This window comes from Engystomops pustulosus, chromosome 6 (genome assembly GCF_040894005.1).
Source record: "Engystomops pustulosus chromosome 6, aEngPut4.maternal, whole genome shotgun sequence".
Lineage (NCBI taxonomy): Eukaryota > Metazoa > Chordata > Amphibia > Anura > Leptodactylidae > Engystomops > Engystomops pustulosus.
The window spans coordinates 186,350,954-186,372,061 of record NC_092416.1 but is presented as its reverse complement, the minus strand read 5'-3'; the positions used below and the strand labels follow the sequence as shown (position 1 = coordinate 186,372,061).

General features: G+C 42.7%; 1 protein-coding gene across 1 annotated transcript in view; it reads right to left on the bottom strand.

Moving 5' to 3' along the window:
• DNAH9 (dynein axonemal heavy chain 9) overlaps positions 1-21,108 on the bottom strand; it is a 233,304-nt gene that overhangs the window by 188,657 nt on the left and 23,539 nt on the right. The window contains exons 8-13 of the mRNA XM_072113597.1: positions 19,074-19,190; positions 18,848-18,998; positions 17,740-17,854; positions 17,486-17,554; positions 13,414-13,540; positions 13,039-13,294 (exon numbers count right to left, since the gene is read on the bottom strand). Of these exons, the coding sequence (XP_071969698.1) occupies positions 13,039-13,294; positions 13,414-13,540; positions 17,486-17,554; positions 17,740-17,854; positions 18,848-18,998; positions 19,074-19,190 (835 nt within the window). The remainder of the gene's footprint in view (positions 1-13,038; positions 13,295-13,413; positions 13,541-17,485; positions 17,555-17,739; positions 17,855-18,847; positions 18,999-19,073; positions 19,191-21,108) is intronic.

Below are 21,108 nucleotides of genomic sequence, written 5' to 3'. Positions count from 1 at the left end.
TTATACACCACCATTAGGAGGAGATCACTACATACAGATTATACACCAACACTAGGGGGAGCTCACTACATACGGATTATACACCTCCACTAGGAGATCACTACATACAGATTATACACCACCACTAGGGGGAGATCACTACATACAGATTATAGACCACCACTAGGGGGAGATCACTACATACAGATTATACACCACCACTAGGGGGAGATCACTACATACAGATTATACACCACCACTAGGGGGAAATCACTACATACAGATTATACACCACCACTAGGGGGAGCTCACTACATACAGATTATACACCAACACTAGGGGGAGATCACTATATACAGATTATACACCACCACTAGGGGGAGCTCACTACATACAGATTATACACCAACACTAGGGGGGAGCTCCCCACATACAGATTATACACCACCAATAGGGGGAGATCACTACATACACATTATACACCACCACTAGGGGGAGATCACTACATACACATTATACACCACCACTAGGAGGAGATCACTACATACAGATTATACACCACCACTAGGGGGAGATCACTACATACAGATTATAAATCACCACTAGGAGGATATCATTACATACAGATTATACATCACCACTAGGGGGAGATCACTACATACAGATTATACACCACCACTAGGAGGAGATCACTACATACAGATTATACACCACCACTAGGGGGAGCTCACTACATACACATTATACACCACCACTAGGGGGAGATCACTACATACAGATTATACACCACCACTAGGAGGAGATCACTACATACAGATTATACACCACCACTAGGGGGAGATCACTACATACAGATTATACACCCCCACTAGGGGGAGATCACTACATACACATTATACACCACCACTAGGGGGAGATCAATACATACACATTATACACCACCACTAGGAGGAGATCACTACATACAGATTATACACCACCACTAGGGGGAGCTCACTACATACAGATTATACATCACCACTAGGAGGAGATCACTACATACACATTATACACCACCACTAGGGGGAGATCACTACATACATATTATACTCCACCACTAGGAGGAGATCACTACATACAGATTATACACCACCACTAGGGGGAGCTCACTACATACAGATTATACACCACCACTAGGAGGAGATCACTACATACACATTATACACCACCACTAGGAGGAGATCACTACATACAGATTATACACCACCACTAGGGGGAGATCACTACATCCACATTATACACCACCACTAGGGGGAGATCACTACATACACATTATACACCACCACTAGGAGGAGATCACTACATACAGATTATACACCACCACTAGGAGGAGATCACTACATACAGATTATACACCACCACTAGGGGGAGATCACTACATACAGATTATACATCACCACTAGGAGGAGATCACTACATACACATTATACACCACCACTAGGGGGAGATCACTACATACACATTATACACCACCACTAGGGGGAGATCACTACATACACATTATACACCACCACTAGGAGGAGATCACTACATACACATTATACACCACCACTAGGAGGAGATCACTACATACAGATTATACACCACCACTAGGGGGAGATCACTACATACACATTATACACCACCACTAGGAGGAGATCACTACATACAGATTATACACCAACACTAGGGGGAGCTCACTACATACGGATTATACACCTCCACTAGGAGATCACTACATACAGATTATACACCACCACTAGGGGGAGATCACTACATACAGATTATAGACCACCACTAGGGGGAGATCACTACATACAGATTATACACCACCACTAGGGGGAGATCACTACATACAGATTATACACCACCACTAGGGGGAGATCACTACATACAGATTATACACCACCACTAGGGGGAGCTCACTACATACAGATTATACACCAACACTAGGGGGGAGCTCCCCACATACAGATTATACACCACCACTAGGGGGAGATCACTACATACAGATTATACACCACCACTAGGGGGAGATCACTACATACACATTATACACCACCACTAGGGGGAGATCACTACATACAGATTATACACCACCACTAGGGGGAGATCACTACATACAGATTATACACCACCACTAGGGGGAGATCACTACATACATATTATACACCACCACTAGGGGGAGCTCACTACATACAGATTATACATCACCACTAGGAGGAGATCACTACATACACATTATACACCACCACTAGGGGGAGATCACTACATACACATTATACACCACCACTAGGGGGAGATCACTACATACAGATTATACACCACCACTAGGGGGAGATCACTACATACACATTATACACCACCACTAGGGGGAGATCACTACATACAGATTATACACCACCACTAGGGGGAGATCACTACATACACATTATACACCACCACTAGGAGGAGATCACTACATACAGATTATACACCACCACTAGGGGGAGCTCACTACATACAGATTATACATCACCACTAGGAGGAGATCACTACATACACATTATACACGACCACTAGGAGGAGATCACTACATACAAATTATACACCACCACTTGGGGGAGCTCACTACATACAGATTATACACCACCACTAGGGGGAGATCACTACATACACATTATACACCACTACTAGGTGGAGCTCACTACATACACATTATACATCACCACTAGGGGGAGATCACTACATACAGATTATACATCACCACTAGGAGGAGATCACTACATAAACATTATACACCACCACTAGGAGGAGATCACTACATACAGATTATACACCACCACTAGGGGGAGATCACTACATACAGATTATATACCACCACTAGGGGGAGCTCACTACATACAGATTATATACCACCACTAGGAGGAGATCACTACATACAGATTGTACACCACCACTAGGGGGAGATCACTACATACAGATTATACACCACCACTAGGAGGAGATCACTACATACAGATTATACACCACCACTAGGAGGAGATCACTACATACACATTATACACCACCACTAGGGGGAGATCACTACATACAGATAATACACCACCACTGGGAGGAGATCACTACATACAGATTATATACCACCACTAAGGGGAGATCACTACATACACATTATACACCACCACTAGGGGGAGATCACTACATACACATTATACACCACCACTAGGGGGAGATCACTACATACAGATTATACACCACCACTAGGATGAGATCACTACATACAGATTATACACAACCACTAGGGGGAGATCACTACATACACATTATACACCACCACTAGGGGGAGCTCACTACATACAGATTATACACCACCACTAGAGGGAGATCACTACATACACATTATACACCACCACTAGGGGGAGATCACTACATACAGATAATACACCACCAATAGGAGGAGATCACTACATACAGATTATACCCCACCACTAGGAGGAGATCACTACATACACATTATACACCACCACTAGGGGGAGCTCACTACATACAGATTATACACCACCACTAGGGGGAGATCACTACATACAGATTATACACCACCACTAGGAGGAGATCACTACATACACATTATACACCACCACTAGGAGGAGATCACTACATACAGATTATACACCACCACTAGGAGGATATCATTACATACAGATTATACATCACCACTAGGAGGAGATCACTACATACAGATTATACACCACCACTAGGAGGATATCATTACATACAGATTATACATCACCACTAGGGGGAGATCACTACATACAGATTATACACCACCACTAGGGGGAGATCACTACATACAGATTATACACCACCACTAGGGGGAGATCACTACATACACATTATACACCACCACTAGGGGGAGATCACTACATACAGATTATACACCACCACTAGGAGGAGATCACTACATACAGATTATACACCACCACTAGGGGGAGATCACTACATACACATTATACACCACCACTAGGGGGAGCTCACTACATACAGATTATACATCACCACTAGGGGGAGATCACTACATACACATTATACACCACCACTAGGGGGAGCTCACTACATACAGATTATACACCAACACTAGGGGGAGATCACTACATACACATTATACACCACCACTAGGGGGAGCTCACTACATACAGATTATACACCACCACTAGGGGGAGATCACTACATACAGATTATACACCACCACTAGGAGGAGCTCACTACATACACATTATACACCACCACTAGGAGGAGATCACTACATACACATTATACACCACCACTAGGGGGAGCTCACTACATACACATTATACACCACCACTAGGAGGAGATCACTACATACAGATTATACACCACCACTAGGGGGAGATCACTACATGCAGATTATACACCACCACTAGGGGGAGCTCACCACATACACATTATACACCACCACTAGGAGAAGATCACTACATACAGATTATACATCACCACTAGGGGGAGATCACTACATACACATTATACACCACCACTAGGGGGAGATCACTACATACAGATTATACACCACCACTAGGAGGAGATCACTACATACAGATTATACACCACCATTAGGGGGAGATCACTTCATACAGATTATACACCACCACTAGGGGGAGATCACTACATACACATTATACACCACCATTAGGGGGAGATCACTACATACAGATTATACACCACCACTAGGAGGAGATCACTACATACAGATTATACACCACCACTAGGAGGAGATCACTACATACACATTATACACCACCACTAGGAGGAGATCACTACATACAGATTATACACCACCACTAGGAGGAGATCACTACATACACATTATACACCACCACTAGGAGGAGATCACTACATACAGATTATACACCACCACTAGGGGGAGATCACTACATACACATTATACACCACCACTAGGGGGAGCTCACTACATACAGATTATACACCACCACTAGGGGGAGATCACTACATACAGATTATACACCACCACTAGGAGGAGCTCACTACATACACATTATACACCACCACTAGGAGGAGATCACTACATACACATTATACACCACCACTAGGGGGAGCTCACTACATACACATTATACACCACCACTAGGAGGAGATCACTACATACAGATTATACACCACCACTAGGGGGAGATCACCACATACACATTATACACCACCACTAGGAGGAGATCACTACATACAGATTATACACCACCACTAGGGGGAGCTCACCACATACACATTATACACCACCACTAGGAGGAGATCACTACATACAGATTATACACCACCACTAGGGGGAGATCACTACATACACATTATACACCACCACTAGGGGGAGATCACTACATACACATTATACACCACCATTAGGGGGAGATCACTACATACACATTATACATCACCACTAGGGGGAGATCACTACATACAGATTATACATCACCACTAGGAGGAGATCACTACATACAGATTATACACCACCACTAGGGGGAGATAACTACATACAGATTATACACCACCACTAGGGGGAGCTCACTACATACAGATTATACACCACCACTAGGGGGAGATCACTACATACACATTATACACCACCACTAGGGGGAGATCACTACATACACATTATACACCACCACTAGGAGGAGATCACTACATACACATTATACACCACCACTAGGAGGAGATCACTACATACAGATTATACACCACCACTAGGGGGAGATCACTACATACAGATTATACACCACCACTAGGGGGAGATCACTACATACAGATTATACACCACCACTAGGGGGAGATCACTACATACAGATTATACACCACCACTAGGGGGAGATCACTACATACAGATTATACACCACCACTAGGAGGAGATCACTACATACACATTATACACCACCACTAGGGGGAGCTCACTACATACAGATTATATACCACCACTAGGGGGAGGTCACTACATACAGATTATACACCACCACTAGGAGGAGATCACTACATACAGATTATACACCACCACTAGGAGGAGATCACTACATACACATTATACACCACCACTAGGAGGAGATCACTACATACAGATTATACACCACCACTAGGAGGAGATCACTACATACACATTATACACCACCACTAGGAGGAGATCACTACATACAGATTATACACCACCAGTAGGGGGAGCTCACTACATACAGATTATACATCGCCACTAGGAGGAGATCACTACATACACATTATACACCACCACTAGGAGGAGATCACTACATACAGATTATACACCACCACTAGGGGGAGCTCACTACATACAGATTATACACCACCACTAGGGGGAGATCACTACATACAGATTATACACCACCACTAGGGGGAGATCACTACATACACATTATACACCACCACTAGGGGGAGCTCACTACATACAGATTATATACCACCACTAGGGGGAGCTCACTACATACAGATTATACACCACCACTAGGAGCAGATCACTACATACAGATTGTACACCACCACTAGGGGGAGATCACTACATACAGATTATACACCACCACTAGGAGGAGATCACTACATACAGATTATACACCACCACTAGGAGGAGATCACTACATACACATTATACACCACCACTAGGGGGAGATCACTACATACAGATAATACACCACCACTAGGAGGAGATCACTACATACAGATTATATACCACCACTAGGGGGAGATCACTACATACACATTATACACCACCACTAGGGGGAGATCACTACATACAGATTATACACCACCACTAGGGCGAGATCACTACATACAGATTATACACCACCACTAGGAGGAGATCACTACATACAGATTATACACCACCACTAGGGGGAGATCACTACATACACATTATACACCACCACTAGGGGGAGCTCACTACATACAGATTAAACACCACCACTAGGGGGAGATCACTACATACACATTATACACCACCACTAGGGGGAGATCACTACATACAGATAATACACCACCACTAGGAGGAGATCACTACATACAGATTATACACCACCACTAGGGGGAGATCACTACATACACATTATACACCACCACTAGGGGGAGATCACTACATACAGATTATACACCACCACTAGGAGGAGATCACTACATACAGATTATACACCACCACTTGGGGTAGATCACTACATACACATTATACACCACCACTAGGGGGAGCTCTCTACATACAGATTATACACCACCACTAGGGGGAGATCACTACATACAGATTATACACCACCACTAGGGGGAGCTCACTACATACAGATTATACACCACCACTAGGGGGAGATCACTACATACACATTATACACCACCACTAGGGGGAGCTCACTACATACAGATTATACACCACCACTAGGGGGAGATCACTACATACAGATTATACACCACCACTAGGATGAGCTCACTACATACACATTATACACCACCACTAGGAGGAGATCACTACATACACATTATACACCACCACTAGGGGGAGCTCACTACATACACATTAAACACCACCACTAGGAGGAGATCACTACATACAGATTATACACCACCACTAGGGGGAGCTCACTACATACAGATTATACTCCACCACTAGGGGGAGATCACTATATACAGATTATACACCACCACTAGGGGGAGATCACTACATACACATTATACACCACCACTAGGAGGAGATCACTACATACAGATTATACACCAACACTAGGGGGAGCTCACTACATACGGATTATACACCTCCACTAGGAGATCACTACATACAGATTATACACCACCACTAGGGGGAGATCACTACATACAGATTATACACCACCACTAGGGGGAGATCACTACATACAGATTATACACCACCACTAGGGGGAAATCACTACATACAGATTATACACCACCACTAGGGGGAGCTCACTACATACAGATTATACACCAACACTAGGGGGAGATCACTACATACAGATTATACACCACCACTAGGAGGAGATCACTACATACACATTATACACCACCACTAGGAGGAGATCACTACATACAGATTATACACCACCACTAGGGGGAGCTCACTACATACAGATTATACATCACCACTAGGAGGAGATCCCTACATACACATTATACACCACCACTAGGAGGAGATCACTACATACACATTATACACCACCACTAGGGGGAGATCACTACATACAGATTATACACCACCACTAGGAGGAGATCCCTACATACACATTATACACCACCACTAGGGGGAGATCACTACATACAGATTATACACCAACACTAGGGGGAGCTCACTACATACGGATTATACACCTCCACTAGGAGATCACTACATACAGATTATACACCACCACTAGGGGGAGATCACTACATACAGATTATACACCACCACTAGGGGGAGATCACTACATACAGATTATACACCACCACTAGGGGGAAATCACTACATACAGATTATACACCACCACTAGGGGGAGCTCACTACATACAGATTATACACCAACACTAGGGGGAGATCACTACATACAGATTATACACCACCACTAGGAGGAGATCACTACATACACATTATACACCACCACTAGGAGGAGATCACTACATACAGATTATACACCACCACTAGGGGGAGCTCACTACATACAGATTATACATCACCACTAGGAGGAGATCACTACATACACATTATACACCACCACTAGGAGGAGATCACTACATACCCATTATACACCACCACTAGGGGGAGATCACTACATACAGATTATACACCACCACTAGGAGGAGATCCCTACATACACATTATACACCACCACTAGGGGGAGATCACTACATACAGATTATACACCACCACTAGGAGGAGATCCCTACATACACATTATACACCACCACTAGGAGGAGATCACTACATACAGATTATACACCACCACTAGGGGGAGCTCACTACATACAGATTATACACCACCACTAGGGGGAGATCACTACATACACATTATACACCACCACTAGGTGGAGCTCACTACATACACATTATACATCACCACTAGGGGAAGATCACTACATACAGATTATACATCACCACTAGGAGGAGATCACTACATAAACATTATACACCACCACTAGGAGGAGATTACTACATACAGATTATACACCACCACTAGGGGGAGATCACTACATACAGATTATATACCGCCACTAGGGGGAGCTCACTACATACAGATTATACACCACCACTAGGAGCAGATCACTACATACAGATTGTACACCACCACTAGGGGGAGATCACTACATACAGATTATACACCACCACTAGGAGGAGATCACTACATACAGATTATACACCACCACTAGGAGGAGATCCCTACATACACATTATACACCACCACTAGGGGGAGATCACTACATACAGATTATACACCACCACTAGGAGGAGATCACTACATACAGATTATACACCACCACTAGGGGGAGATCACTACATACAGATAATACACCACCACTAGGGGGAGCTCACTACATACAGATTATACACCACCACTAGGAGGAGATCACTACATACACATTATACACCACCACTAGGAGGAGATCACTACATACAGATTATACACCACCACTAGGGGGAGATCACTACATACACATTATACACCACCACTAGGGGGAGATCACTACATACAGATTATACACCACCACTAGGAGGAGATCACTACATACAGATTATACACCACCACTAGGGGGAGATCACTACATACACATTATACACCACCACTAGGGGGAGCTCACTACATACAGATTATACACCACCACTAGGGGGAGATCACTACATACACATTATACACCACCACTAGGGGGAGCTCACTACATACAGATTATACACCACCACTAGGGGGAGATCACTACATACACATTATACACCACCACTAGGGGGAGCTCACTACATACAGATTATACACCACCACTAGGGGGAGATCACTACATACAGATTATACACCACCACTAGGAGGAGCTCACTACATACACATTATACACCACCACTAGGAGGAGATCACTACATACACATTATACACCACCACTAGGGGGAGCTCACTACATACACATTATACACCACCACTAGGAGGAGATTACTACATACAGATTATACACCACCACTAGGGGGAGATCACTACATACACATTATACACCACCACTAGGAGGAGATCACTACATACAGATTGTACACCACCACTAGGGGGAGCTCACCACATACACATTATACACCACCACTAGGAGGAGATCACTACATACAGATTATACACCACCACTAGGGGGAGATCACTACATACACATTATACACCACCACTAGGGGGAGATCACTACATACACATTATACACCACCACTAGGGGGAGATCACTACATACAGATTATACACCACCACTAGGAGGAGATCACTACATACAGATTATACACCACCACTAGGGGGAGATCACTTCATACAGATTATACACCACTACTAGGGGGAGATCACTACATACACATTATACACCACCATTAGGGGGAGATCACTACATACACATTATACATCACCACTAGGGGGAGATCACTACATACAGATTATACATCACCACTAGGAGGAGATCACTACATACAGATTATACACCACCACTAGGGGGAGATAACTACATACAGATTATACACCACCACTAGGGGGAGCTCACTACATACAGATTATACACCACCACTAGGGGGAGATCACTACATACACATTATACACCACCACTAGGAGGAGATCACTACATACAGATTATACACCACCACTAGGGGGAGATCACTACATACACATTATACACCACCACTAGGGGGAGATCACTACATACACATTATACACCACCACTAGGAGGAGATCACTACATACACATTATACACCACCACTAGGGGGAGATCACTACATACACATTATACACCACCACTAGGGGGAGATCACTACGTACACATTATACACCACCACTAGGGGGAGATCACTACATACACATTATACACCACCACTAGGAGGAGATCACTACATACAGATTATACACCACCACTAGGGGGAGATCACTACATACAGATTATACACCACCACTAGGGGGAGCTCACTACATACAGATTATACACCACCACTAGGAGGAGATCACTACATACACATTATACACCACCACTAGGGGGAGATCACTACATACACATTATACACCACCACTAGGGGGAGATCACTACATACAGATTATACACCACCACTAGGGGGAGATCACTACATACAGATTATACACCACCACTAGGGGGAGATCACTACATACACATTATACACCATCACTAGGGGGAGATCACTACATACACATTATACACCACCACTAGGGGGAGATCACTACATACACATTATACACCACCACTAGGGGGAGATCACTACATACAGATTATACACCACCACTAGGAGGAGATCACTACATACACATTATACACCACCACTAGGAGGAGATCACTACATACAGATTATACACCACCACTAGGGGGAGATCACTACATACACATTATACACTACCACTAGGGGGAAATCACTACATACACATTATACACCACCACTAGGAGGAGCTCACTACATACACATTATACACCACCACTAGGGGGAGATCACTACATACAGATTATACACCACCACTAGGGGGAAATCACTACATACACATTATACACCACCACTAGGAGGAGCTCACTACATACACATTATACACCACCACTAGGAGGAGATCACTACATACAGATTATACACCACCACTAGGGGGAGATCACTACATACAGATTATACACCACCACTAGGAGGAGATCACTACATACAGATTATACACCACCACTAGGGGGAGATCACTACATACACATTATACACCACCACTAGGAGGAGATCACTACATACACATTATACACCACCACTAGGGGGAGATCACTACATACACATTATACACCACCACTAGGAGGAGATCACTACATACACATTATACACCACCACTAGGAGGAGATCACTACATACAGATTATACACCACCACTAGGGGGAGATCACTACATACACATTATACACCACCACTAGGGGGAAATCACTACATACACATTATACACCACCACTAGGGGGAGATCACTACATACAGATTATACACCACCACTAGGGGGAGATCACTACATACACATTATACACCACCACTAGGGGGAGATCACTACATACACATTATACACCACCACTAGGGGGAGATCACTACATACAGATTATACACCACCACTAGGAGGAGATCACTACATACACATTATACACCACCACTAGGAGGAGCTCACTACATACACATTATACACCACCACTAGGAGGAGATCACTACATACAGATTATACACCACCACTAGGGGGAGATCACTACATACAGATTATACACCACCACTAGGGGGAGATCACTACATACACATTATACACCATCACTAGGGGGAGATCACTACATACACATTATACACCACCACTAGGAGGAGATCACTACATACACATTATACACCACCACTAGGGGGAGATCACTACATACACATTATACACCACCACTAGGGGGAGATCACTACATACAGATTATACACCACCACTAGGGGGAGATCACTACATACACATTATACACCACCACTAGGGGGAGATCACTACATACAGATTATACACCACCACTAGGGGGAGATCACTACATACACATTATACACCACCACTAGGGGGAGATCACTACATACACATTATACACCACCACTAGGGGGAGATCACTACATACAGATTATACACCACCACTAGGGGGAGATCACTACATACAGATTATACACCACCACTAGGGGGAGATCACTACATACACATTATACACCACCACTAGGGGGAGATCACTACATACAGATTATACACCACCACTAGGGGGAGCTCACTATATACAGATTATACAGTCAGTACTAGGTGATCTGAGCATTGTGTATTGTGATGCTGTTACCATGTGCTTTCCAGTTTAATGTTTCTTCTGCAGACTTTAACCGGACATCAATGTCCCTGAGCTGCCCTTCCACCAGGGGGAACTCCACCTCCAGGATGGTGCTGAGAATCTTGTTGTACCAGTTGGTGGTCAGCTCCAGGTTGGCCGTGTACTGTCTGTACGACTCTTTGGTAGAGAAGATGTCTTCGGCCTCCTTGGGGATGGTCTCCATGTGCAGAGTCTGCAGGTATTTCACTTCCCGAAGCACGGACACCAACTGGAAGACAGCGAGCGCTACTTTAACCCTTACCCTACAGTGTGGTTGATATACATGACCTTGAGGTGATGATATTCACAGAACCCAAGGTCACAATCCCTGACACCCATAAGAATTACCTGGGGGTCAAAATTGACATTGATGAGTTTGGAGCCTTCATCGCGTGTAATGAGCGGTCGCATGAGGTTATACTGAGACTTCTCCGAAACCGTCTGACACCATTCTTCATAGAGCTTCTCTATGTACCTGTACACATGAGGACATGAAAACGTGAGATGGGTAGATAGATAGATAGGAGATAGATAGATAGATAGATAGATAGGAGATAGATAGATAGATAGATAGATAGATAGATAGGAGATAGATAGATAGATAGATAGATACATAGATAGATAGATATTTCCTCCTTGGCAAAATGAACCAGAACAACAAATTGCCAAAAATCTCTGCTTTTATAGAGGTGGTCACACTTTCTGATGATCAATTAATCAGGGCTCTTAGATTAGCAGCACCCGGCTGCTGCCCGATCTGTTATTTCCCATGGACGGAGTAGAGATGTACTATTTTTTATACAGTGTTTCTGCATTGTGTATAAGTGTATGAGTGTTTCCGTTCAACAGATTTACTGAATTTTATGATTTTCTATGGAGATGTTTATTTATTTGCCAGGTATTTGAGGGTGAATGTACATATTGGATATATAGATATATATGAAATAGATAGAAGATAAATAAATAGAGATAGATAGATAGATAGGAGATAGATAGATAGATAGATAGATAGTAGATAGATAGATAGATAGATAGATAGGAGATAGATAGATAGATAGATAGATAGATAGATAGATAGATAGATAGATAGATAGATAGGAGATAGATAGATAGATAGATAGTAGATAGATAGATAGATAGATAGATAGATAGATAGATAGGAGATAGATAGATAGATAGATAGATAGATAGATAGATAGGAGATAGATAGATAGATAGATAGATAGATAGTAGATAGATAGATAGATAGGAGATAGATAGATAGATAGATAGATAGATAGATAGATAGATAGATAGGAGATAGATAGATAGATAGATAGATAGGAGATAGATAGATAGATAGATAGATAGATAGATAGGAGATAGATAGATAGATAGATAGATAGATAGATAGCTAGGAGATAGATAGATAGATAGATAGGAGATAGATAGATAGATAGATAGATAGATAGATAGGAGATATATAGATAGGAGATAGATAGATAGATAGATAGATAGATAGATAGGAGATAGATAGGAGATAGATAGATAGATAGATAGATAGATAGATAGGAGATAGATAGATAGATAGATAGATAGATAGATAGATAGATAGATAGATAGATAGGAGATAGATAGATAGGAGATAGATAGATGAATAGATAGATAATTAGATAGATAGATAGATAGATAGATAGATAGATAGATAGATAGGAGATAGATAGATAGATAGATAGATAGGAGATAGATAGATAGGAGATAGATAGATAGATAGATAGATAGATAGATAGATAGGAGATAGATAGATAGGAGATAGATAGATAGATAGATAGATAGGAGATAGATAGGAGATAGATAGATAGATAGATAGATAGATAGGAGATAGATAGATAGATAGATAGATAGATAGATAGATGAATAGATAGATAATTAGATAGATAGATAGATAGATAGATAGGAGATAGATAGATAGATAGATAGATAGATAGATAGATAGGAGATAGATAGATAGGAGATAGATAGATAGATAGATAGGAGATAGATAGATAGATAGATAGGAGATAGATAGATAGATAGATAGATAGATAGATAGATACATAGATAGATAGATATTTCCTCCTTGGCAAAATGAACCAGAACAACAAATTGCCAAAAATCTCTGCTTTTATAGAGGTGGTCACACTTTCTGATGATCAATTAATCAGGGCTCTTAGATTAGCAGCACCCGGCTGCTGCCCGATCTGTTATTTCCCATGGACGGAGTAGAGATGTACTATTTTTTATACAGTGTTTCTGCATTGTGTATAAGTGTATGAGTGTTTCCGTTCAACAGATTTACTGAATTTTATGATTTTCTATGGAGATGTTTATTTATTTGCCAGGTATTTGAGGGTGAATGTACATATTGGATATATAGATATATATGAAATAGATAGAAGATAAATAAATAGAGATAGATAGATAGATAGGAGATAGATAGATAGATAGATAGTAGATAGATAGATAGATAGATAGATAGATAGATAGGAGATAGATAGATAGATAGATAGATAGATAGATAGATAGATAGATAGGAGATAGATAGATAGATAGATAGATAGTAGATAGATAGATAGATAGATAGATAGATAGGAGATAGATAGATAGATAGATAGATAGATAGATAGATAGATAGATAGGAGATAGATAGATAGATAGATAGATAGTAGATAGATAGATAGATAGGAGATAGATAGATAGATAGATAGATAGATAGGAGATAGATAGATAGATAGGAGATAGATAGATAGATAGATAGATAGGAGATAGATAGATAGATAGATAGATAGATAGATAGATAGATAGATAGATAGGAGATAGATAGATAGATAGATAGATAGCTAGGAGATAGATAGATAGATAGGAGATAGATAGATAGATAGATAGACAGATAGATAGATAGATAGATAGATAGATAGATAGATAGATAGGAGATATATAGATAGGAGATAGATAGATAGATAGATAGATAGATAGATAGGAGATAGATAGGAGATAGATAGATAGATAGATAGATAGATAGATAGATAGATAGATAGATAGATAGATAGATAGATAGATAGATAGGAGATAGATAGATAGATAGATAGATAGATAGATAGGAGATAGATAGATAGGAGATAGATAGATGAATAGATAGATAATTAGATAGATAGATAGATAGATAGATAGATAGATAGATAGATAGATAGGAGATAGATAGATAGATAGATAGATAGATAGATAGGAGATAGATAGATAGGAGATAGATAGATAGATAGATAGATAGATAGATAGATAGATAGATAGATAGATAGGAGATAGATAGATAGGAGATAGATAGATAGATAGATAGATAGATAGATAGATAGATAGGAGATAGATAGGAGATAGATAGATAGATAGATAGATAGATAGGAGATAGATAGATAGATAGATAGATAGATAGATAGATAGATAGATGAATAGATAGATAATTAGATAGATAGATAGATAGATAGATAGGAGATAGATAGATAGATAGATAGATAGGAGATAGATAGATAGGAGATAGATAGATAGATAGATAGATAGGAGATAGATAGATAGATAGATAGATAGATAGATAGATAGATAGATAGATAGGAGATAGATAGATAGATAGATAGATAGATAGGAGATAGATAGATAGATAGATAGGAGATAGATAGATAGATAGATAGGAGATAGATAGATAGATAGATAGATAGATAGATAGATAGATAGATAGATAGATAGATAGATAGATAGATAGATAGATAGAGTGAGGCTTAACTTTGCATCCAACTATGGGATACATGTCACAAATGTTTCACTTTATTTTTGAAGTGCTGCCTCTTAGGACTTGTGTTTTTACTGTGCCTTGGATTTTCTATAGATAGATAGATAGATCGCCTTCCAACAATCCCGATCTTTCCAGTTTTTTTTTTTGGGGGGGGGGGGCTGCGGATATTGGACTTCTGGTCCGGCCATTGATCTGGAGCTGTAATTAACATTTCTCATCTCTGCTCACAGCCCAATTACCAGGCTCCTTATATCTGGGGCTGCGCCTCCACGCCAGTCTCCGGAGGACGGCCGCGCGCTTTGTAGAGAACCAATTAAACCTGATAAACTGCGCTTTGTGCTGGTGTTTGGGCGCTCCCTGGTGTATGCGGGCGCTCTGTGCGCCAATGCGTCTGCTGCATGAACATGAGCATGTAAATATAAAAGCCTGAAGTCATCACGTTGTATAAAAATAAAAACAAAATAATAATAAATTCTTCCTATTCAATGATTTTATGAAAGTTGGGTGTCAAGCTATTAGGGTTTGTAACCAAGTCCTTTTAGAGACTGAGAAAAGCTGGGTGGCAGCCATGCTGAAGGTCACCCAGCTTTCCCGGGGATCAGTACATCATCTAATCCTTACCGATCCAGAAGAGCCAACATCTCCTCGTACTTCTGCTTCATTCTCTTCCCTTCCTCGGACTCCATACACCTGATGAAATAGTAGAAATCAGACCGATCCCCCTGATATGGCGCCAAACTACAGTATAACATGGAGACCGGTGCGTAAAAAGGGAGGAGCTTCCCATAGCAACTCAATTCCACTAAAGTGTGATTGGCTGCTGTGGGAACCGCCCCCTTTATTTGCACACGCTCTGTCCATACAGCGAGACTCACGGGTGTGTGATATGGCGGAAGTTGCTGTATGGCGCCTGCAGCCGCTCCCTCAGCTCTTTGGCCCAGTTCAGATTACCGGAGACGGCGGGCATGTTCTTGTTTATCTGTGGGTATCCTACAAGAAGATACGGGAGAGGAATGAAGGGATGTATACAATGTGATGTCTCATGCTCAGATGTCTTATAGAGCAGTGGTGGTGAACCCTATATCTGTGAGCACCCAGGCCATCAACCAGGAGGACACAAGGAATCTTCATGGACTCCCATACCGCCAAGGACTTGCTGCGCTCGGTGCTATCTTAAAGGGAACCTGTCAGCAGGGACTTCATTTTCACTAAAGACAGGTTGCAGAAGCTTATTACACCTGCAGAGCACATCTGCCGCCTCTCTGCCTTTTCTAAGCATTTGCATTACAATATAATTGTGTGTTATAACTTACTCTTGCACTCTGACAAACACCTGGGGTAGTCACAGGGGTTGGGCTTTGGTTTGGATGCATTTAAAAAAAAAATGTCTTTAGGTAAAATGAGGTCCATGGTGACAGGTTCCCTTTAAACGGATTGGCAAGAGGTTGGAAAACTTAGCTGCTTTCTTACAAAACAGCGCCACAACTGAATGTGGTTTGTGTCGGTATTGCAACCCTACTGGATAGAGATGATTAGAGCGGAGTCCCAATACCGGTACAAACCATGGTCAGGTGTGGCGCTGTTTTTGGAAGAAAACGATCAAGTTATTCAATCTCTGGACAACTCCTTTGAAGCACCAGCGCTGCCTGAGACTACTGGAGGGATTGGATGGGCTGGGCAGATCTGCATTATCATTGTAGCTCCAGCTCCAGCCCTGAAAATTCTTGAATTTGTCCTCCTCCTTTCTACTGCTGTTCTCAGGATACTGATATGCGGTAAATAAATGGGTTTTGGTTGTAGTTTGGGCCCTCAGTCTACACAAGGTCTTAGAGGGATATCTCGCAATCCACCATCTCTTACAGCACCCAGGAGCAGCCTCTGAGAACTTTCTTTACAGGTCGCAGAATGCCCTCTTGTGGCAAGAGCTGGTATTGGATCAAACCTGACCTGTAATAAATTTACACCTGACACCAGGATACTGACCTTGTTCCGTCACCTCCATCATGTGTCTGTCATAGATGGCTTTGGCGTCGTCCAGTTCTTCCTCATACATGGTGATGAGGAGCGGGTACTTATCAAACGCATCGTGTGCGATGATGGGTCTGTCCAAGAGGCTCCCGAACATATCCAGGAGCTGCAGGAAGAGCAGAACCATTACACCTAGAACATGGAAATACATCCAAGGGTCTATCAGTGATCGCCCCCCTACCCGAAATGCATGCTCCAGGCCGGAGGTGTCATCAAACGCAAGGCAGAACACCGTCCCCAGCCTCCTGTCCATGTCCTCAATATTCAGCTTGAATTCTGAAACATCGTCCTCAAATTCCTACAAAAGGAGAGACGTGTAAGGAGACACATAGGGGCATATGACTGCAGTGTAAGGATGGAGGTTGTCATGCCGGGGGCCAGGGGGTACAAGGTCTAGTAATCTGGATTTACTGCAGTCTTACCTGTCCTGTGTCATAATAAAGTCTCAAGAGGAGGAGATTATGGCAGTAACCACAGCAGGAGATGAGAGGGGTGACCTGCAAAGCTTAGGATTTTATATAAGTTTCTCCAAACTACACTACTATGGGAAAAGCAACATAAGGCTCCCATGATCATGGTGCTACACTAGTACCTAGCTGCTGTGACTCACTGCTCCCCCCTCCCCTCTCCATAGATGGTGCTGCACTGGAGGATGGAGACCAAGCTACTGTGACTCACTGCTCTCTTCTTCATGGATGGTGCTGCATTGGAGTAAGGAGACCTAGCTGCTGTGACTCACTCCCGCCCCCCTCTCCATAGATGATGCAGCACTGGAGGGTGAAGACCTAGCTGCTGTGACTCACTGCTCCCCTCCCCTCTCCATAGATGGTGCTGCACTGGAGGATAGAGACCTAGCTGCTGTGACTCACTGCTCCCTCTCCATAGATGGTGCTGCACTGGATGATAGGGGCTGAGCTGCTGTGACTTACTGCTCCCCTCCCCTCTCCATAGATGATGCTCCACTGGAGGATGGAGACTTAGCTGCTGCGACTCACTGCTCCCTCTCCATAAATGGTGCTGCACTGGAGGATGGAGACTTAGCTGCTGTGACTCACTGCTCCATCTCCATAGATGGTGCTGCACTGGATGATGGGGACCTAGCTGCTATGACTCAATGCTCCTCACTCCTGAGATGGTGCTGCACTGGATGATGGACACCTAGCTGCTGTGACTCACTGCTCCCTCTCCATAGATGGTGCTGCACTGGAGGATGGACACCTAGCTGCTGTGACTCACTGCTCCCTCTCCATAGATGGTGCAGCACTGGAGGATGGACACCTAGCTGCTGTGACTCACTGCTCCCTCTCCATAGATGGTGCTGCACTGGAGGATGGACACCTAGCTGCTATGACTCACTGCTCTTCTCTCCAGAGGTAGTGCAGAGGAGACATAGCTGCTGTTGACTGTTTCCCCCTCCATTGATTTCAATCTGACACATCATTAAGCTTTCCTCTCTACAACCAACAAGAAAAAGTCACTGATTACTTGAAGTTTTTGCATCATTTTATGATCCTCTGGGATAATGAAGTGTGAGATCTGCAGAACACGTTGGACTCATCTGTCTTTCTCCTTCATTAGTTTTGGTTGTTAATCAAAGTTTTCATTATTTGGTTCCCATCAGTCGGCCCGGTACACGGCGCTGATGCTCGTCAGGATGTCGTCTAATAAGAATCAATCATTAACTCCTTAATGGAGCTCGAAACCAGAAGCAACATGAAAATGAGAGAGAGAAGACGCTGCAGAGTCCTGGACACCTGAGGTCACAGGTAGCGTTCCGCTGATACAGCCATGGGATGAAGTCCCTGCTGGTCATTTCAGGCACTGCGGACAGGACTTATTATATCAGATTGGTGGGGGATCCAACACCCGGCCCCTCCACAGAGCAGCGATTCTTAGGAGCTCACATACAGAGAAGCAGAAAGACAGCGCCATGCTCTCTGTAGTGGTCAAAACAAGTCACTGCAGATCAGCTCTCATTCACAGGAATGGGAGAAAGAGCTGCAGTGACACGGTTCAGCCACTACACAAAGAGTGGCGCTGTATGCTTCCTGTTCCATTGGTTGCTAAAAAAAGCTAGGTGCTGGGTAACAACCCCAGAAATCTGATTATTAAAGCGGTAAAAAATATGGCTGCTTTCCTCCAAAAACAGCACCAAACCTGACCATGTCCTCAGCTATGTAGAGATGATTGGAGCTTAATTCCAATACCAGGCACTA